The following is a 22077-nucleotide window of genomic DNA, read 5'->3' on the forward strand; positions in this document are numbered from 1 at the left end:
TTTTTTTTTGAGATGGAGTTATGCTCTTGTTAACCAGGCTGGAGTGCAATGGTGTGATCTCGGCTCACTGCAACCTCCAACTCCAAGATTCAAGTGATTCTACTGCCTCAGCCTCCCGAGTAGCTGGGAATACAGGCATGTAGCACCATGCTGGCTAATTTTGTATTTTTAGTACAGACAGGGTTTCACCATGTTGGACAGGCTGGTCTTGAACTCCTGACCTCAGGTGATCCACCTGCCTCGGCCTCCCAAAGTGTTGGGATTAGGGTGTGAGCCACTGTGCCCGGCCCCTAAACTTGTATTTTTAAAACTTTTATTAAACCTTGAAAAATGGAAATAGCAACAGTTTGAAGAATCACTGTTAATGTCGGCATGGTATATTATTTAGCAAATAAAATCTGAGTCCAACATTATGACACAATATAAGAGAAGAGCTCTGAAAGGTCATCTCGTCCACTTTAATATTTATATCCGTAGTTTCACTTGGTTCCTCATTTTTATGTTTTTTTTTAAATTAAATACAGGTTATCAAGAAAGTATAAATGAAAGGTAATTGTTTATTACTGGAGAAGAGAAAAATGTATACAAGAAAGTCTAGATTCTTTCTCCACATGCACTACTTTTGGAATAAAGTTCCAAATATCAACTTTGAAGATACTTACAAGGATAAATTTTTCTTAACAAGTGACCAATTACTGTGTTGTGGACATTTTTTCATAGAATCCATATACTGTAAACTAAATATATTCTTATAGTTTACAGGAAGCTTGGAGCAATTATGTATTAACAGAGAAGATGGTATATTTTACTGCAAAATATTATAAAAGTGATACAATTTTGTGGCTCTTAAATGTTTAATTACTTGATTTCAACAGGACAATGAAAAAAAAACAAAAATCATCAAGACAGGCCTGGCTTTAAGATTTTTTGTATTCGATTCGTTCTACTTTCACATCATCTCCAATTAGCTGATACACATAGGTGACCACTGTAGAAGCCTGGATATCCATCAACACAAATGATGGAATAATGTTTCTAGAAGAAAAAATAAATAATGTCAGTGTTTTGTAGCACAAAGCAGCAGCACTATAAATTTCAATTTAAGATGACTATTTGGATTCAGAGAAATCTGTTACATATCACATGAACAGTTACCAAAAGATTGCCAAAATGGCTAGATTTATTTAAATGGTCACGTGGCTGGGCACAGTGGCTTACACCTATAATCCCAGCACTCTGGGAGGCTGAGGTGGGTGGATCACCTGAGGTCAGGAGTTCAATACCAGCCTGGCTAACATGGTGAAACCCCATCTCTACTAAAAATACAAGAATTAGCTAGGCGTGGTGGTGGGTACCTATAATCCCGGCTACTTGGGAGACTGAGGCACAAGAATCACTTGAACCCGGGAGACAGAGGTTGCAGTGAGCCAAGATTGCAACACTACACTCCAGCCTAGGTGACAGAGCAAGACTCTGTCTCAAAAAAAAAAAAAAAAAGTCACATTTATTTTTATTTATTTATTTATTTATTTATTGAGTCTCCTTCTGTCACCCTGGCTGGAGTACAGAGCCTCAAACGTGGCTCACTGCAGTCTCAACCTCCTAGGCTCAAGTGATCATCCCACCTCAGCCTCCTGTGTAGCTGGGATCACAGGTATGCACCACCACACCCAGCTAATTTTTAAAATTTTTTTGTAGAGACAGGGTCTCACCATATTGTCTAGGCTGGTCTCAAACTCCTGGGCTCAAGCAACCCGCCCTGGTCTCCCGAAGTGCTGGTATTACAGGCATGAGCCACTGTGCCCAGCCACATTTCTTTTACGAAATGTCACACATGCAATTATTTTACTAAAACCCCCAAATTCCCAAATTCTATACTACTCACGTTTCCAAGGCATTATATGCCCCAGTGGCAGAACCTGGATTAATGTAGAATTTATTTTCATGCTCAAATGCTTCAAATTTGTGTGTGTGTCCCGAGATAAGAATGTCCACATCAAATTGCCTCTGCAACAGGGCTAAGCTGGCCATATCTCCCCATGGAATAACTTGATGTCCATGGATCAGACCAATTTTGAACTGTCCAACAGTCACAACTTTCTGTTCTGGATAATTCAGATTCTAACATAAGAAAAAGACATAAGAAAATATGTATTTTAGAGATACTGATGTTTAAAAAAATCAGTTTGCTTAAATATTCAATCTCCTATGGATGTTTTGATGTAGTACCCCACGACACACACATTTATACATTTTTTTTTTTTTTTTTGAGACAGAGTGTTGCTGCGTTGCCCAGGCTGGAGTGCAGTGGTACCATCTTGGTTCACTGTAACCTCCGCCTGCCAGGTTCAAGCAATTCTCCTGTCTCAGCCTCCCAAGTAGCTGGGATTACAGGCACCCGCCACCACGTCCACCTAATTTTTTTGTATTTTTAGTAGAGACAGAGTCTCACCATGTTGGCCAGGCTGGTTTCAAACTCCTAACCTCAAATGATCCACCTGCCTTGGCCTCCCAAAGCGCTAGGATTACAGGCCTGAGCCACTGTGCCCACCCCACATTTATAAATATTTTATTTCTTCTTGGTCTCTAAGGCTGCATCTATATTTTAAAACATAACTTACTCAATATAAACTGGAATTTATCATGCAACCCCTTTATTGTGTTTATTCCTATAGAATATGGGTTCTTCTGTGCATGCTGTAAATAATTATTCCCCCCAAACTTGTGATTTTCCTTTACCTAAGGCATGTAAGTTAGGGTGTGTTCAAATTATAGCTTAATGTAGCCTTAATACTTTTATAGATAGCTTAAAATAATGAGAGCTAACACTTACATAGTACTTAGTATGAGCCAGGCACTACTGTAGGGGTTTTACAAATATCAACTTAATTAATACAAACAATCCTAGAAGGTTCTATTATGATCCCCACTTTATGGATGATGAAACAGGCAAAGAGGTTGTTTGTCCTTTCATCTCCCCGTCTTTCACCTCCATGCCACCTTTAAATTTATCCAAACTCTTTTTAAAATACAATAAAAAGACAGTATGCCCCTTCAGTTTGGTTTAAGGAACCCCATTAAATAACACAAACCAAGATTAATTGATGAAAATCTTATATTCCCAGAAATACTATATGTATAAACTTTTTTTTTTTTTTTTTTTTTTTTTTTTGAGACAGAGTCTCACTCTGTCGCCCAGGATGGAGTGCAGTGGCGCCATCTCGGCTCACTGCAAACTCTGCCTCCCAGGTTCACGCCATTCTCCTGCCTCAGCTTCCCGAGTAGCTGGGACTACAGGCGCCCACCACCATGCCCAGCTAATTTTTTTTGTATTTTTAGTGGAGACGGGGGTTCACCGTGTTAGCCAGGATGGTCTCGATCTCCTGACCTCGTGATCCACCTGCCTCGGCCTCCCAAAGTGCGGGATTACAGGCGTGAGCCACCGCACCCGGCCTAAAATAAAATTTTCAAACTAGAATCAGGTTTATTATGCTACACCATACAATGTTGGCACTGGCAGGGGTTTTAAAAATCATCCATTCCAGTCATATTTACTAAGGATCAGAAAGGGGAAGTGATCTGCCAAAAATCCCATTATTAACTAACGGGAACTCCAGAACTCCTTACTTTTTTTTTTTGAGATAGAGTTTCACTCTGTCGCCCAGGCTGGAGTGCAGTGGCACAATCTCAGCTCACTGCTAGCTCCGCCTCCCAGGTTCACACCATTCTCCTGCCTCAGCCTCCCAAGTAGCTGGGACGACAGGCGCCCAGCACCACACCTGGCTAATTTTTTTGTATTTTTAGTAGAGATGGGGTTTCACCGTATCAGCCAGGATGGTCTTGATCTTCTGACCTCATGATCCACCCACCTAGGCCTCCCAAAGTGCTGGGATTACAGGCGTGAGCCACCGTACCCGGCCCAGAACTCCTTACTTTTTTTCTTTAAAGTCAGGTTTATTGAGGCGTAATTTACACAAAGTAAAATCTTACTTTTTCATGTATAATATGATGGGTTTTGACAAATGCACATGGCTGTGTAAGCACTGCCACACTAAAGATACAGAGCAGCTCTATCACTCCTTCAAAACTCCCTCATGCCCTATAAAGTCAACCTTTGAGAAAGGAAGCCACAGGAGGGTTGCCAGCAGAGAAGTGACGTGATCTTACTTTACTTAAAAAGGATCACGCTGGTTGCTAGTTGGAGAATAAACTGGAAGGAGCAAGGGTAGAATTAGGAAGTTGGAATACAAGAAAATGATACGGTGGCTTGGAATAAAGTTAGTAGAGGTAGCGGCGGTGAAAAGTTCATAATAAAAACTTTATAAACTTGGCTGAGTGTGGTGGCTCATGCCTGTAATCCCAGCACTTTAGGAGGCTGAGGCGGGAGGATCACCTGAGGTCACGAGTTCGAGACCAGCCTTGCCAACACGGCAAAACGCCATCTCTACTAAAAAAAAAATAGCTGGATGTGATGGTGTGCGCCTGTAGTCTCAGCTACTTGGGAGGTTAGGCAGGAGAATCGGTTGAACCTGAGAGGCAGAGGTTTCAGGGAGCCAAGATTGTGCCACTGCATTCCAGCCTGGGCGACAGAGCAAGACTCCATCTCAAAAAAAACAAAAACAAACAAAAAAAACTTTATAAATTAAACGACAGCATAAAACAGTAACAAAGCCACTTTTATTCAGTATCTATTTAGTTAGAATAAGTATTTAATGTTTACTAGGTGATCTAAATCAGTGATTTTCAAATAGTAAGGGAGGGGCATGATGTATAGTAATTTTACATTTGGAAAAGAAAAAGGGAAAAAAAAAAAACCTTACCAGTTGAGAAACCCTGGTCTAAAGATAAAGCTTATGTAAGTAATAATCAAGAAAGGGAGATACTTGAGAAGGGAAAGGGAAATACATCACCTCATCGAAGTCTCCTCTCACAATATGAACATCACCAGCCAGAGTCTTGAGATAGTCATAACTCTCTTTGGTGCAAAGGTTTCCTGTGCAGAGAATGTGCTGAATTTTTCCTGGCACCAGGAGTTTTTTGAATTTAGCTGGCAAACTGTTGCACCGGTGTGGGATGTGCAGATCTCCTAATACCAACACCAACTTTAAAGTGTCAAGGTGAGATAAAGCATAATGTTAAACACAATATCAAAACAAAATAGTCTCCTCTTGTAAGCCCCCTTTTAAGTCTCGTAAGAGATCCCGAATCCCAGAAATTATTCATAGGGTTCCTATCATGACTATTTAATCTCAGAAGCTGAATCTGTACGTATTTTTCTTCAGGTCATCAGCTTTGGGATAGGTTTCATCATTGATTGTATCATGACAATTTAAACAGACATACTTATGGTAATGTACTTTGTTCTAAATCAATCTTATTTTGGTTGTAAACAGTTGCATATATAAAATACAGGTAATCATTCTATTTACCAAGAGTGAAATCAAGCATTCTAAAGTGATTCATTTAGAGACCTGTAAATACACTGAATTTTAAAAATTACAAAATGTAAAGTATACTACTGGGCCCTATAGAATTTGGCATTTTTAAAGACTGATATGATAATTCATATTTCTGCAGTTGTAACATGAAATGATATATTAATCCCAGAAATATTTAAGGAAATTGTTAATAGAGAAAAAAGTTAATTATGTAATTTATCTGTACTAGACTGACAACTATGTGCAAGCATAATAGCCAAAATTTGATATTTTTGTTACTTCAAACTATTAGGTGTACGTTACAGAGATATACAACAGCCTTCAGTTTCATCAGGTAAATGTGTGCTTTTGAATTATAATCTTTGATATCTTCACTTTCCTTCATTATTAGAAGTCCTCACTGTCATATTTTTATGGTCTGGATTAAATTGCTCATATATCCTCGGTATAGTTCCCCAACTTAAAAAAAAGAAAACATTTTCACAATCTTTCATGTATATTAGAGCATTAAAACAAAAAAGAGATCAGCTAAATAAGTGATAAATTTAGCATAAGGTGGTTTAGAGCTGCAACATAGTCTCAGATGACAAAAGTAAATTTTGCTTTTAAATATAAAAGAATATAAACCCCAATCCTGTAAAATTTTAATTTAAAAATTTCTTTCTTTCTTTTTTTTTTTTTTTTTGAGACGGAGTCTCACTCTGTCGCCCAGGCTGGAGTGCAGTGGTGCGATCTCGGCTCACTGCAACCTCCGCCTCCTGGGTTCAAATGATTCTCCTGCCTCAGCTTCCCAAGTAGCTGGGACTACAGGCGTGTGCCACCATGCCCAGCTAATTTTTGTATTTTTAGTAAAGATAGGGTTTCACCATGTTGGCCAGGCTGGTCTGGAACTCCTGACCTCAGGTGATCCACCCACCTCCGCCTCCCAAAGTGCTAGGATTACAGGCATGAGTCACCACGCCTGGCCTAATTTAAAAATTTCAAGATTTGAGAAACAACATTAATTTAGCCATTTAACAGAATACTGTTAGAAAGATCATTTAAAAATAGTATCTGTCTGGCCGAGTGCGGTGGCTCACACCTGTAATCCCAGCACTTTGGGAGGCCGAGGTGGGCAGAATACTTGAGGTCAGGAGTTCGAGACCAGCCTGGCCAACATGGTAAAACACTGTCTTTACTAAAAAGAAAAATACAAAAGTTAGCCAGGCACGGTGGCAGGCGCCTGTAATCCCAGCTACTTGGGAGGTTGAGGCAGGAGAATTGCTTGAACTCAGGAGGCGGAGGTTGCAGTGAGCTGAGATGGCACTGGCACTGGATGCCACTGGCACTCCAGCCTGGGCAGCAGAGTGAGACTCTGTCTCAAAACAAACAAACAAAAAATTAGTATCTATCCTCCAAAGGACAACAGAATCAATTTTTTTTTTTTTTTTGAGACGGAATTTTGCTCTCGTCGCCCAGGCTGGAGTGCAATGGTGCAATCTCGGCTCACTGCAACCTCTGCCTCCCAGGTTCATGCAGTTCTCCTGCCTCAGCCTCCCGAGTAGCTGGGATTACAAGCGCTCTCCACTACACCCAGCTAATTTTTGTATTTTTAGTAGAGACAGGGTTTCACCGTGTTGGCCAGGCTGGTCTCCAACATCTGACCTCAGGTGACCCACCTGCCCTGGCCTCCCAAACTGCTAGGATTATAGGCGTGAGCCACTGCGCCCAGCCCAACAGAATCAATTTCTTCATGTTGATCAGTATAAGCACCTTCATTCTATACAAAATGTTTTCCTTTACAGATATTGCATGCATAAATGTACATGCCCTTTAACTGCTTTTAAAGGCATGACTATTCTTTAATATTATCAAAGAAAACATTAAATAGCTAATAGGATAAAACAAAATAGTTTTGCCACTGCAGACTTTGTAAATGAAAATTAATCAAACAAACAAAATGTGTGAAATTAAAATGATTACCAAAAGAAGCTTGATTCATCTTGCAACAAAAATTAAAATTATTGCAAAGAAAAGGAACTGTTACCAGGACACAGAGTTATCGGGACATAGTTTGTAATCTCAAAGTAACACAAGGTTATGAAATTAGCACACTTTAAATTGTTAAGTAAGATTCTTCTTTATAAAGACTAGTTTCAGCAGGTATTTGTTGTATGACCTATATTAATTGTTTCAATGCAGATCTCAGTGGACAAAACATCTGTAAAACTAAAAACCACTATGAAGTTTCCACCCTCACTGGTAATCAACATAAAAGTACCTGGATATAGAACAATCTTCATTTTAGAGGGGGATTCCTTCTGATATGGATTGAAGTACATAGTTAGTATGGGAATCTTGCTTTGAGAAAAAGGTAAAAATAATAGATTTCTATATTTAAAAGAAGAAGAAGAACAACAACAACAACCACCACCCCAAACTCATAAAAGGGTATATGTCTACAACAGGTTGAAATGTTTGGTACTAATAATGAATGAGCTGTTCAATCTGAATGTACCAGAAAGAACATTAGTAAGACATGGTACTTTATAATGCTTTATGACCTAATTCTATAAAGTACTGTGGATTATCTCCAAGACTCAAGACTATTAGCAGTCTAAAGATATAACTGTATGAATGACCACACAATCATTTCAAATTAGTAGGGATCCTTACTAGGACAGAATCCTCTGGTTTCCTGCTGATGACAAAGTTATGGGGAAATAGTGTTACATAACACGGGTCATACTTTGAAACATGTTCCCACCCAAATTCCACACTTTGACAAATCGGGATAGACATAGATGATAGAGTCCTTTAAGAAAGCAAAAGATCCTGGAAATGGTAGTCTTATTAAATTGAAATAAAGAGCCAACCCAATCAAAGCATGGGAATTCGGTTACTTCCTTTCAACAGACCTTAAAAGGGTAAGAAATCCAGTCAGTAAACAGCCACCCAACCACCACTGTTAGTAGGAGCTAAGTGAAGAAACTTACTCTGTGCCCAGCCTTAGTGGAATGAAGAAGTTGATTGCAGACAGGGGGGATGAAAAAAAAAGGGTGAAACATGACCAATGTTAAAAGAAAGCAACAAAAAGAAACCCAAAAAAAAAAAAAGAGAACAAAAAACCCATACCAAATGAGCAAACAATTGTTAATGATTTCTGAGTGTTATGAAAGAAAATGTTAAAAATCAGCTGTGCTCAAAACAATACCAAAATAAATATTTGCTTTATTTTTGAACATGACACACACACTTTTTAATAAATTTGTCTTGTCAGTTTCTCCTACTTTTCCTAATCTTGTTCTGTACATCGACTTCCATCTCTGTTTTCCATTCTGTTTAGATTTTTATAAGATTTTATAAAATAATGAATTTAGATTTCTACAAGACACTGGAAAATTTATCATCAGTAATAGCTGAAAGGCTAACATTTTCTGGATTCTTAGGGTTTAATTATTCAAGTATATGGATCTTAATTATCTTACATTCAAAATTCTTGTAGCTGGAAAATTATGCTGCGGCTAGGTGATTTTTTGTAGCTGATGCAACACAGCACCATGAATACATTATCAAGTGTTGAACAAATCAACTAAAGGTGAAGACAAAATAATAAAAACAAACACATTTATTCAGGTAAAACTGGACCTTTCCCACACCTGAATTTGCTGCCCACAGACTCTGGACACTGTACTGAGTGTTGAACGTCTGTATCCTTTGCCAAATAAAATGCTTTTAATCATGAAAGAACTGGCTAATGTTAAATTTTTCCCAGTTCTATTTCATATGAAAAATGATGTTCCAGTACAACTACCCTAAATAAGAGGGATCACTTCTCAAACAACTTGAGAAACATTAATATTTTGAAACCATGGCAAGTAATTATGTCTTCTCCCATGGATAGGTGTCTCGAAATTACTGTAAACGGATTACTTTAAATTGGAGTCTGTTTAGAAGCAAAAATTAAAAGTGAGATTAAAGATTTTAAAGAAGCATGCACCATAAATCTCTGGCTGCCATGTCTGTAAGTCCCCCTCTTGAAAAGGCTGTTTGTCATGCAATAGTAAATCTTAAAAATGCATAGCTTCTTTGGTTTCCTTGTAAAAATAAAAAAGAATGCAATAAATGCCTGTCAGAGGTAGACGTCCCTTTACAGCCAACCTCCATCAACACAAATATGAAGATAATCACAGCTCCATTTCAAACAATTGATTTTTTTTTTTTTTTTGAGCAGCAGCAAGATTTATTGTGAAGAGCGAAAGAACAAAGCTTACACAGGGTGGAAGGGGACCCGAGTGGGTTGCCCCAAACAATTGACTTTTTAAGAGTCAAAGGCACCTTTGAAAATATGATTACAGGCCGGGCGCGGTGGCTCACGCCTGTAACCCCAGCACTTTGGGAGGCCGAGGCGGGTGGATCACCTGAGGTCGGGAGGTAGAGACCAGCCTGACCAACATGGTGAAACCCCGTGTCTACTAAAAATACAAAAATTTAGACGGGCTTGGTGGCGGGCGCCTGTAATCCCAGCTACTCGGGAGGCTGAGGCAGGAGCTGAGGCTTGAACCCGGGCGGCATTGCAGTGAGCCGAGATCGCGGCATTGCACTCCAGCCTGGGCGACAGAGCGAGACTCCATCTCAAAAAGAAAGAAAGAAAATATGATTACAGCTCTGAGTCCTCTCTAGTAGAGGCCCCCAGTTTTTATGTAGGAAGGTCTGAGGGGCACCAAACTACTGGGGGTGAAGGGGTGATTGCTTGAAGGTGGCTGGGGGAGACTAGGCAAGTCTCCAACACCGGCACTCTCCCCAGAAAAATGTGTATATTCACAAAAATTTCCCAACAGTTTCAATGAGTTCACACATCATTAAGGAATCCTACCCTAAAGAGGCGTAGCAACCCGTGGAAAGAAATAGTTCCAGCAATTGCAAGTGCCAAATCCCGCCCTCTGAGAGCACACCTGCTCATCTCAATGGCAGCTAGATGTTATTTCAGGAGCGAGGAGGGTGGTTTATTCCCTTTCCCTAGATGGCAAACTTAAACGGGTACGAAATTCTGCTCGCTACTTCCTGTTCTGCATCCGAGAGGCCAGCTTCCACCACTACACCCCAACCAGCGGGAGGTACTTTTTGCGGGAAACGAGTAGGAAACGTCTGGAAACGGAGGACCGTGCCCCTATCCCCGGAACATTCGAGGTAGAGGACCAAAGGCCTTCCCTGGCTCGGGCGTGCGTGTCTCGTGACAGGTCGGGCTGCTTAGAGGGGCCTTTTTACCTCTTGGATGGCCTCTGGCCCCTTGGGGCCGGGATACGAGACCTAGGCCAGCCGCACCCAGAGGTGGCCGCTCCCTTCCTTCCCTAGACCTCTTCTGGGCCTTTCCCAGGCCAGCGCCTGGGCCCTGACGCCGAGGCCTCCGGGATTTCCCAATTCCTCGCCCTGGGCCTCCCTACGGCTCCCAACAACGCAGCACCCCACCCGAGAGCCAGGCCTTGGTCGCCGCAGCTGCAGCCCTCACCATCCTGTCACCAGACTCCGCTCAGTCACCACCACCGTCGCCGCCCTCTTCCTCAGGCTCCTCGGCGACCCGCCCACTTAACCGCAACCAATGAGAGCAGAGGGAGACAGAAATTGCCGTACGGAGGCCCGCACGGACCCTTCTCCGCCGTAAAGCCGTTTGGGAACTTGTGGAGACGGGGTGGTAGAGTGCAGAGACGAGATCGCGAAGCTTTGAAAAGCGCGGGCAACATCCGGGCACCTGGGCCGTCGAGCTGAGGCGCGCCTTCTGAGCCTGCTTTTTAGGGCGGATGGCAGCCATGCTGAAGTGCGTGATGAGCGGCAGTCAGGTGAAAGGTGGAGCGGCCTTTGTTGTCTTCCCATTTAGCAGAGAGAAAAGCAGACGTTAATAGGTCGTCCCTACCATTGTCTAATTTTTCCTCTTTGCCTTTATGCGCAAGGACTGAGGACGCACGCCCTGGCCACAGCCCCACCCACTCAAGTCCCTGTTAACTTCTGAGGGGAGGATGAGGACCCATCTCGTGTTACTTAGAGGCAGATGTAATATGGGTGGTATCCGGGAAATAGAGTTGTACCATCGGGCCACAAACTCGGGATGCTGAGGACTGCATGGGGTAGAGTTGAGAGAAAAAAATAATGCTTGGACAGTAAAAGTATTTTTGTGCCAAGAGAACAGCATTAACCTGTTTTTTTTCCCCCCAGATTCTACCATTTTTAAAAATGTATGAACTTGGAAAAGTCACTAAATCTCTTTGGGGCTCAGTTTCTAAAACGGCAACAGGGGTAATGACAGCACCTTCGTCACAGAGTTTGTTTGGAGGCAATGAAATGGAAATGCGTGTAAAGAGCCCAGTAATAGATGGAATGTACAAGAACTATTAGTGTTGTAAACGGCGCTTTCAAAATGGAAGTTAGGCCGGGTGCAGTGCCTCACGCCTGTAATCCTAGCACTTTGGGAGGCCAAGGCGGGTGGATCACCTTAGGTCGGGAGTTCGAGACTATCCTGACCAACATGATGAAACCCCAACATGATGAAACCCCGTCTCTACTAAACATACAAAAATTAGCCGGGCTTAGTGGTGGGCGCCTGGAATCCCAAGCTACTGGGAAGGCTGAGGCGAGAGGATCGATTGAGCCCGGGAGGTTGAGGCTGCAGTGAGTTGAGCTCGCGCCACTGCACTCCAGCCTGAGTGTCAGAGTGAGACTCTGTCTCAAAAAAAATAAAAATAAAAAGAACATTAACAGTGTCATACGGGATCAGACTAGTGTGTTTTCCAGCCCTAAATGTGTTCTGTGGTGGGGAAATCTGGCTGCCCTCAAACATCAGAGATGTATGCTGAATATCCCTAATTTCTCTCTCATGACTTGTTGTGACTTGGCTATCAAGCTATTAAAACCACTTCAGATTATCTTCTCCATGCACTGTTTTCACAGTTTTTGGGGGGTCAAATACATTTATCTAAATCAAGTTGTAAAATACATTAGTATGGAAATTGGTTTGCCACAGTAGCTCCATGCAACACTGTAAACATATAGAAGGACAAATTTCGGTCAATTTTATCATTTCACACACTACAAATTTATTGAGCCCTGACTATGTGTCTGGCATTTTGCCAAGGGTATTATACTGTATTAAAGTAATATAGCATTAGTCTGTAAGATACTGTTATTTTTGAATTTCTCTTGAGTCCTCTGAATGCTGAACTAGTCTTGTGATTTGTTTTTATTGTTAGAGGGAAAGAATATAAGCATCACCTTTCTTTTTCTCCATAGTATTTGGGAAAGCAGTTCAAGCTCTATCACGAATTAGTGACGAGTTCTGGCTAGACCCATCTAAAAAAGGTGTAAGTAAGAAAGTTAACAGATCACGTATCAAGGCAAGAGGAGATGTTTAAAGATCCCAGTCCAGATTGAATGTTAACTAGGAAATCCAGAAATTGTAATTATCCCTTTCACTGTTTATCTTTATTTTACATATCTGAATACACTTAGAGCATGGTAAAGTTGAAAATATGCAGATAAGCTTGATTGATTTAAACTGGAAGTCACAAACTGGTAGTTAAGAGACTAGCTACGGTCTGCAGGAATGTTTGTTGGCCTGCACTGTTTTTGTTTTTTTTTTTTTATTTGAAATAATTTCCAACATTTAAAAATTGAGGCCAGGCGCGATGGCTCACGCCTGTAATCCCAGCACTTTGGGAGGCCGAGGTGGGTGGATCACCTGAGGTCAGGAGTTCGAGACTAGCCTGGTCCACATGGTGAAACTCCTTCTCTACTAAAAATATAAAAATTAGCCTGGCATGGTGGTGGGCACCTGTAATCCCAGCTACTCGGGAGGCTGAGGTGGGAGAATTGCTTGAATTTAGCAGATGGAGGTTGCAGTGAGTGAGCCGACATGGTGCCACTGCACTCCAGCCTGGGCAACAGAGTGAGAGTGAGACTCCGTCCCCCAAAAAAAAAAAATTGAGTCAAATTTTTCCTGCTTCTCTTGAAAATTCAGAAGACCTGACAGTTTTGGGACTGCATTCATTCCCAAGTGGAAGTAGTTGGCTGAAACTGAGTAATGGTTTCCCCCCTTAGACAAGGTGTGAGACCGCCAATATGCTGTAACTCCCTTATATATTGCAACTCCCTTATATATTGCCTTTTGCCATTTCACACATTAAGGTTAAGGCTCATGACTGGGTGTGGTACTTCACAAATGTAATCCCAGCACTTTGGGAGGCTGAGACAGGAGGATCACTTGAGCCCAGGAGTTCGAGACCAGCCTGAGCAACAAAGCAAGACACTACCTGTCTCTACAAAAAAATTTTAAAAATTAGTCGGGTGTTGTGTTGTGTGCCTGTAGTCCCAGCTACTTGGAAGGCTGAGAGGAGGGAGGATTGGTTGAGGCCAGGGGTTTGGAGGCTGCAGTGAGCTGCGATGGTACCATTGCACTCCAGCCTGGCCAACAGGCTGGTTTTTTGAAAAAAAGTAAAAAAGAAATTAAAGTTAAGGCCCCTGTAGGCATTTACTATTTTATGTTTTCAACATGTAAACTTTTAGATTTAACACATATATGTATTCAATATAATATACATATATGTATACACCTATATATACGTACATGCATGTATATATACATGTATGTACACCTATATGTATGTGTATATATAGGTGTATAATAAATTAACAGACTTGTCCTGAATGCCATTTAAACTATCAAGTATAGAATACAGGTTATGTCTTGTATATATTATAGGTGTACCTATATGTATATATATGCAAATTCAATACAGACTATATAGGGCAGTCCATAATTAACATCCCATGTTCTTATTTGAACACATTTAACTGTGATGTTAAACATAATGACGTTTTCTGAATCAAGCTATTATGTAAAGAAAGTTTATTTTCTCCTAAATTTTTTTAAAATAAAAAAATAGAGGTGGGGTCTTGCTCTGTTGGCCAGGCTGGTCTCAGACTCCTGGCTTCCATCCATCCTCCTGCCTTGGCTTCCCAAAGTGCTTGGATTACAGGTTCATGGGAGCCACCATGCGCAACCTCTCCTAAATAGTTTTTATCTTATTTTTCTAGCTTGCTCTAAGATGTGTGAATTCTTCTCGGTCAGCATATGGATGTGTCCTGTTCTCTCCTGTGTTTTTTCAACATTATCAATGGTCAGCTTTAGTGAAAATGAGTGAAAATGAACTTGACACAACACTGAATTTAAAATGCAAATTGGGAATGAAGGTAAATATAAGTGGCCCTGGTTTTCTCTTATTCTGTAGAAATATTCATTATATAGGACATAACCTGTATTCTATACTTAATAGTTTAAATGGCATTCAGGACAAATCTGTTCATTATTATTATTATTTTTGAGACAGAGTCTCGCTTTCTTACCCAGGCTGGAGTGCAGTGGTGCAATCTTGGCTCACTGCAACCTCCGCCTCCCAGTTTCAAGTGATTTTCGTGCCTCAGCCTCCCAAGTAGCTGGGATTATAGGCGTGTGCCACCATGCCTGGCTAATTTTTGTGTTTTTAATAGAGATGAGGGTTTCGCCATGTTGGCCAGGCTGGTCTTGAACTCCTGACCTCAAGTGATCTGCCCACCTCGGCCTCCCAAAGTGCTGGGATTACAGGCGTGAGCCAGTGCACCTGGCCAAGTCTGTTCATTTTTTTTTTGAGACGGAGTCTCGCTTTGTTGCCCAGGCTGGAGTGCAGTGGCACAATCTCGGCTCACTGCAAGCTCTGCCTCCCAGGTTCACGCCATTCTCCTGCCTCAGCCTCCCGAGTAGCTGGGACTTACAGGCGCCCGCCACCACGCCTGGCTAATTTTTTGTATTTTTAGTAGAGACGGGGTTTCACTGTGTTAGCCAGGATGGTCTCGATCTCCTGACCTCGTGATCCGCCCGCCTCTGCCTCCCAAAGTGCTGGGATTACAGGCGTGAGCCACCGCGCCTGGCCAAGTCTGTTCATTTATGAATGCATATACTTTTGTTTCTAAAATGAATCAACCATGTTAAGTATGTGCTTAATATGTATATTTCTGTTACAGTCAATTTTGCCCATCTTTAGATGTCTGAATTCCCTTGAAAGAAATATAGAGAAGTGCAGAATATTCACCAGATCTGATAAATGCAAAGTAGTTATTCAATTCTTCTACAGACATGGTAGGTACAATTAAAAGTGGTTTAAAATACTGTGTTTTTTTCTCAATAGTTTTCATGTTTAGAACATTGATATTTCATGTCAAGATTTCTCGTTACATTATTGCTTAGAGTGTGTGTAGTTAAGTGGTAGGGCAGTTTGAAGTACTATCCTTTTTTTTTTTTTTGAGATGGAGTCTTGCTCTGTCGCCAAGGCTGGAGTGCAATGCCGCCATCTCAGCTCACTGCGACCTCCACCTCGTGGGTTCAAGCAGTTCTCCCGCCTCAGCCTCCCAAGTAGCTGGGATTACAGGCACCTGCCATCATGCCCAGCTAATTTTTGTATTTTTAGTAGAGACGGGGTTTCACTGTGTTGGCCAGGCTGATCTCGAACTCCTGACCTCAGGTGATCTGCCCACCTGCCTCGGCCTCCCAAAGTGCTGGGATGAGCCACTGCACCTGGCCTGAGCCAGGCATGAGCCACTGCACCTGGCCTGAAGTATTATCTTACCTGTCACTGTAGAAGTATTGTAAGATGATCGGTATTATTTCTTTTTTTGACTTGTCAGTGGCACAAGCTTTGCCTGCATACAGCCTAATTTTTTTCAAATATCCGTATGAATTCAAGCAATTGGTTGTTCTAAAATTTACTAGCTGCTTGATTATATATATGTATATTATATATAATATACATATATTATATATAATATAATATGTATATATAATATATAATATATGTATTATATATAATATATAATATATGTATTATATATAATATATAATATATGTATTATATATAATATATAATATATGTATTATATATAATATATAATATATGTATTATATATAATATATAATATATGTATTATATATAATATATAATATATGTATTATATATAATATATAATATATGTATTATATATAATATATAATATATGTATTATATATAATATATAATATATGTATTATATATAATATATAATATATGTATTATATATAATATATATGTATTAAGTATAATATATATGTGTTAAATATATTATATATGTATTATATATAATATGTATAATATATACATAATACATATTATGTATACATATATACATAATATTATATACATAATGTATAATATATATACATATATATATTCATTTTGAGATGGAGTTTCGCTCTTGTTGCCCAGGCTGGAGTGCAATGGCATGATCTTGGCTCACTGCAACCTCTACCTCCTGGGTTCAAGCAATTCTCCTGCCTCAGCCTCCTGAGTAGCTAGGATTACAGGCATGCTCCACCATGCCCGGCTAATTTTGTATTTTTAGTAGAGATGGGGTTTTACCATGTTGGTCAGGCTGGTCTGAAACTCCTGACCTCAGGTGATCTGCCGGCCTTGACCTCCCAAAGTGCTGGGATTGCAGGTGTGAACTACCGCGCCTGGCTGTATTTCTTAATTTAATCTTACATTTATTATAATATATTTTTATTTCAGCATATATTTATAGTCTTTAAATTGTTTCCTATAAAATACTAATAATTTAACATTATTTTTTCCTTCTTTGAACTTCAGTTCATTTAATAGCAGAATGATTCAAAGAGCATGATTAAAAGCATAGCAAGCCTTGACATCACAAAGATGTGGGTGTAAATTCTTCTCCACTTCTTATTAGTTTTGGGACAGTGCATAAGCTCTCTGAATCTTCATTCCTTACTGTGAAGTGGAGATGATCATGCCTACCCACAAGTTACGGGGTGATTGTGAGGATGAAGTGAGATCACATATGTAAAGTACATACCGCAGTACCTGCCCCAGGGGAAGTACTTGTTAGTGATTGCTGTTACTATAATTATCCTCTTTCCTTATCTCCAACTAGATTTTAGACAGAAAGTGAATACTTGGTATTCAGTATCTCTCAAGTAGCTTACTTGAATCATGTCCAGTAAGTATTTGTGATTGGTTAATTATTTAATGGTTTTTATAGGGTAGTTATATGATACTATGCTTTAGGTTACAAGTAACAAATAAAAACAGACGGTCCAACTCAAACTAGCTTAAAAAATAAAGTATTGGCTCATGTAAACAAAAAATTCAAAATTAAGTCACAGGCATGGTTGTTTTTGTTTTTGTTCTTAATTTTTGTAGAGTCAGGGTCTTGTCATGTTGCCCAGGCTGGTCTCAAACTCCTGGGCTCAAGCAATTCTCCTGCCTTGGCCTCCCAGAGTGCTGGGATTACAGGCATGAGCCACCGCCATGGTTTGATCCAGGGTGCAGCTTCTTTTCTTTTCTTTTCTTTTTTTTGAAACAAAGTCTCACTCTGTCACCCAGGATGGAGCAGGATGGAGTGCAGTGGCGTGATCTTGGCTCACTGCAGCCTTGACTTCCCAGACTCAGTGATCCTCCTACCTCAGCCTCCAGAGTAGCTGGGATCACAGGAGCGTGCCACCATACCTGGCTAATTTTTTTATTTTAATTTTTTTGAGACGGAGTCTGGTTCTGTCGCCCAGGCTGGAGTGCAGTGGTGCGATCTCAGCTCACTGCAAGCTCTGCCTCCTGGGTTCACGCCATTCTCCTGCCTCAGCCTCTCGAGTAGTTGGGACTACAGGTGCCTGCCACCATGCCCGACTAACTTTTTTTTTGTATTTTTAGTAGAGACGGGGTTTCAACATCTTAGCCAGGATGATCTCGATCTCCTGACCTCGTGATCTGCCCTCCTTGGCCTTCCAAAGTGCTGGAATTACAGGCATAAGCCACCATGCCCAGCCCTAATTTTTTATATTGTTTGTAGAGATGGGGTTTCACCATGTTGCCCAGGCTGGTCTTGAACTCTTGGGCTCAAGTGATCTGCTTGCCTCAGCCTCCCAAGTGCTGGGATTACAGGAATGAGCAACCACGCCCACCACACCTGGCTAATTTTTTTTTCACACCTGGCTAATTTTTTAAAAACTTTTAATAGATAACAAGGTCTCACTGTGTTTTGGAAGCTGGTCTCAAACTCCTGAGCCAGGCAGTCCTCTTGCCTCAGCCTCCTAATGTGCTGGAATTACAGGTGTGAGCCACCATGCCCAGCCTGGGATGGCAGTCTAAGATGAAGGAGAAGTGTGAAAAAATACCGGTTGAGGGTGTCTAGTGTGTGCTTATAAGAAAAAAGGAAGAAAACAAGTAGCAAGAATAGAGCATTGCGGATGACAAAGAAAAGACACTTCTCAGCTTGCACATCCTCAGCAATACCAATATTCACTTGATTCAAATATTTGTTATACAGGTATAAACACACTTATATATGCATAGGTTATTTCTAAAGAACACCTAAGAAACTGGTAGCAGTAGTTGCTTCTGTGTAGGTTCTAGGTTGGCAGGAGTCAGGGATGGAGGGTGACTCACTCTCACTGTTCTTTTATATCTTTTGCATTTTGTCCCATGTGCATCTATTACCTATTCCACCAAAAGTAACTTGAAAATATTTTTTAAATACGTAAAATATGTCATCTTTTGAGCTTTGTGTCTTCTCAAAACAGCAGTCACAGTGATCCCTTTAAAATAGGTCATATTATGTCACTTCGGTGCTCAAAACTCTCCCAGTAGCTCCCCATTTTACCCAGGGTAAAAGCCAAAGATCTCAGAATGGCCTATAAGGTCCTCCATGATTCAGAAGCCCTGGCATGTTTCCTCCTCAGGGTGTATGCCCTGCTCCCTTGCCTACTGTTTTATTCATTTATTTTCTTGCTATCTATCTCCCCTCTGTAAAATGTTAGCCCTGTGAAGATAGATTTTTGTCTGATTTGTTCTCTGCTAGTTCCAGCTCCTAAAATAGTCCCTTATGTGGTAGATCACAAAAAAAATTGTCACCAATTATCTGCAGCCCCTCCCTTCAATACCTGGAGTATGTTTCCTCATTTTGAATTTCACCCGGCCTTAGATTTGCTTTGATACCGGTAGAATGCACCATAAGTGTTATTGTGTGAGTTCCGAGCTGAGTCCTGTCAGCTTCCACTGTTGCCCTAAGAACCTTTCCACCAGCATGAGAACAAGCATGGAATAGCTTTCTGGAGGATTAAAGAATAGGTGAGAGGCCTTAGCCATCTCAGTTGTCCCAGTTGAGGCCCCAGACATGAAAGTGAGGCCATCCTAGCTACCCCACAGGGATATTGTGAGGATCAGAGAGAATGTATGTAATATGTATGCTACAGTTCCTGGCACATAGGTTCATACTCATTATTGCTACCTCTCCTCTTCCTCTAAAAGGACAATAATTCAGCCTCGGCAACATGGAGAAACCTTGTCTCTACCAAAAATACAAAAATTAGCCAGGTGTGGTAGAGTGTGCCTCTAGTCCCAGCTACTGGGGAGGTTGAGATGGGAGGATCACTTGAGCCCAGGAGTTGGAGGTTGCAGTGAGTTGAGATCACACCACAACAGTCTAGCCTTGGCAACAGGTTGAGACCCTGTCCAAAAAAAAAAAAAAAAGAAAGAAAGAGAGAAAGGAAGAAGGAGGGAAGGAGGAGAGAAGAGGAGAGAAAAGAAAAGAAAAGAATTAACAAACCAGATGTTGAAATCTGTCAAAAGTCCTGTTTAGAAATATCAGTCCTGGATGGAGGGTACTGAAAGAGAGTAATAGAGATATGATCTGTAGTCTGCAATCACTATTTTACACGCAATTTAAGAAACTACCTGTATTTTGGAGATTTCTTAAAAAACTAAAAATAGAAGTACCACATGATCCAGCAATCCCACTACTGAGTCTTTATCCAAAGGAAAAAAATATATATCAAAGAAATACCTACATCCCTGTGTTTATTGCAGCACCATTTATAATAGCAAAGTTACGGAATCAAGCTAAGTGTCTATTAGTGGACTAATGGATAAAGAAAATGTAGTATATATACACAATGGAATACTATTTGGCCATAAAAATAATGAAATCTTGTCATTTGCAGCAACGTGGATGGAACTAGAGGTCACTATGTTAAGTGAAATAAGCCAGGCATGGAAAGTCAAGTATTGCATGTTCTCACAATGTGGACGCTAAAAAGTTGATCTCATGGAGGTAGAGAGTAGAATGGTAGATACCAGAGGCTGGTAATGGTGTGTGGGTGAGTATGAAGAGAGGTTGGTCAGTAGGTACAAACATACAGTTAGGTAGAAGGAATAAGTTCTAATGTGGGGTAGCAGAGTAGGGTGACTATAAGTTAGCAGCGGTGTATTCTGTGTTTCAATGTAGCTAAAAGAGAGGACTTAAAATGTTCTTAACACATAGAAATGATAAATACTTGAGGTGATGGACACCCCAGATATCCTGGCTTGATAATTACACAGTCTGTGCATGTAACAAAATATCTGTCACATGTACCCCATACATTTTTTCTTTTTTTTTGAGACAGAGTCTCGCTCTGTTGTCAGGCTGGAGTGCAGTGGCACGATCTCGGCTCACTGCAACCTCCACCTCCTGGGTTCAAGTGATTCTCCTGCCTCAGCCTCCCAAGTAGCTGGGATTACAGGCGCATGCCACCACGCCCGGCTAGTTTTTTATATTTTAGTAGAGACGGAGTTTCACCATGTTGGCCAGGATTGTGTCTATCTCCTGACCTCATGATCCGCCCGCCTCAGCCTCCCAAAGTGCTGGGATTACATGCGTGAGCCACCGTGCCTGGCCTTTTTTTTTTTTTTTCTTTTTGAGACAGAGTCTCACTCTGTCACCCAGGCTGGAGTATACAGTGGCACAATCTTGGCTCATGGCAACCTCTGCTTCCCAGGTTCAAGTGATTCTTGTGCCTCAGCCTCCCAGGTAGCTGGGATTACAGGCATGCACCACCATGCCCGACTGATTTTTGTATTTTTAGTAGAGACAGGGTTATGCCATGTTGACCAGGCTGGTTTTGAACTCCTGGCCTCAAGCGATCCACCTGCCTTGGCCTCCCAAAGTGCTGGGATTACAGGCATGAACCACCGTGCCTGGCCACATGTACCCCATAAATATTTTAAAATACCATGTATCAATAAAAATATATTAACAAAAAAAGAAGAAGAAGAAGAAGAAGGAAACTGCCTGTATTTCAAAGGAATCTGGGAACTCTCCTGCCTGATTGGTCAGAAGGTATGACATATTGCTTGGTGTCCACTAGGGAGCGATAAACACATTTAATTAAGGAATAGTGCTTCTCCAAGGTATATGCACTTGCCAGATAGTAAATGTTACTTTATTACTTTAATTTGGCTGTGAAACTTAAAGACTTCTTTAATTTGTTAGTTTTGTACTTAAAATTATTAAGAGGTGGCTTTATTCTTTTTAAGGTATTAAAAGAACTCATAATATATGTTTTCAAGAAAGTCAGCCTTTGCAAGTTATTTTTGACAAGAATGTTTGTACTAATACGCTAATGATTCAACCAAGGTAATGAGTTGTCTGTTGTCAGTTTTTTTCACCTGAATACAGTATGATCATGGAGTGAAGAATCAATGCCCTAGAGCTTTTCAGTCAGCACATTTTTTTTTTTTTTTTGATATGGAGTCCCGCTGTGTCGCCCAGGCTG

At 40.8% G+C, this 22077-nt stretch overlaps 2 protein-coding genes and 1 non-coding gene across 8 annotated transcripts in view; 1 reads left to right on the forward strand and 2 right to left on the reverse strand.

The window, feature by feature from the left end:
• Positions 1-537: 537 nt before the first annotated feature.
• On the reverse strand, positions 538-11059 carry VPS29 (VPS29 retromer complex component). Of its 2 annotated transcripts, none has more exons than XM_003832486.5 (4): positions 10927-11059; positions 4911-5102; positions 1886-2121; positions 538-1035 (listed from the first exon to the last, which is right to left on the reverse strand). In XM_003832486.5, exons 1-4 carry the CDS (start codon positions 10927-10929, stop codon positions 918-920), a joined length of 549 nt encoding a protein of 182 aa, XP_003832534.1. In that variant the 5' UTR covers positions 10930-11059; the 3' UTR covers positions 538-917. The 2 variants fall into 2 exon arrangements, with proteins under 2 accessions (XP_003832534.1, XP_034790366.1); XM_034934475.3 differs by lacking the exon at positions 10927-11059 and adding an exon at positions 10294-10686.
• LOC112436797 (small nucleolar RNA SNORD50) lies at positions 5247-5316 on the reverse strand. Its single transcript, XR_003025488.1, has one exon. It is a non-coding gene; the product is annotated as a small nucleolar RNA SNORD50 (small nucleolar RNA).
• Positions 11060-11075: 16 nt separating the features above from the next.
• The window catches only part of RAD9B (RAD9 checkpoint clamp component B), a 31517-nt gene continuing 20515 nt past the window's right edge, over positions 11076-22077 (forward strand). For 2 of the 5 annotated variants that reach the window (XM_055096133.1, XM_055096134.1), the window contains exons 1-5: positions 11123-11254; positions 12699-12769; positions 14502-14657; positions 15465-15579; positions 21839-21938. In XM_055096133.1, the coding sequence (XP_054952108.1) occupies positions 14601-14657; positions 15465-15579; positions 21839-21938 (272 nt within the window). In that variant the 5' untranslated portion in view covers positions 11123-11254; positions 12699-12769; positions 14502-14600. Of the gene's footprint in view, positions 11262-12698; positions 12770-14501; positions 14658-15464; positions 15580-21838; positions 21939-22077 lie in introns of all 5 variants that reach the window. The other 3 variants (XM_034934471.3, XM_063593650.1, XM_003832482.6) reach the window with 3 other exon arrangements.

This window comes from Pan paniscus, chromosome 10, assembly GCF_029289425.2.
Source record: "Pan paniscus chromosome 10, NHGRI_mPanPan1-v2.0_pri, whole genome shotgun sequence".
Lineage (NCBI taxonomy): Eukaryota > Metazoa > Chordata > Mammalia > Primates > Hominidae > Pan > Pan paniscus.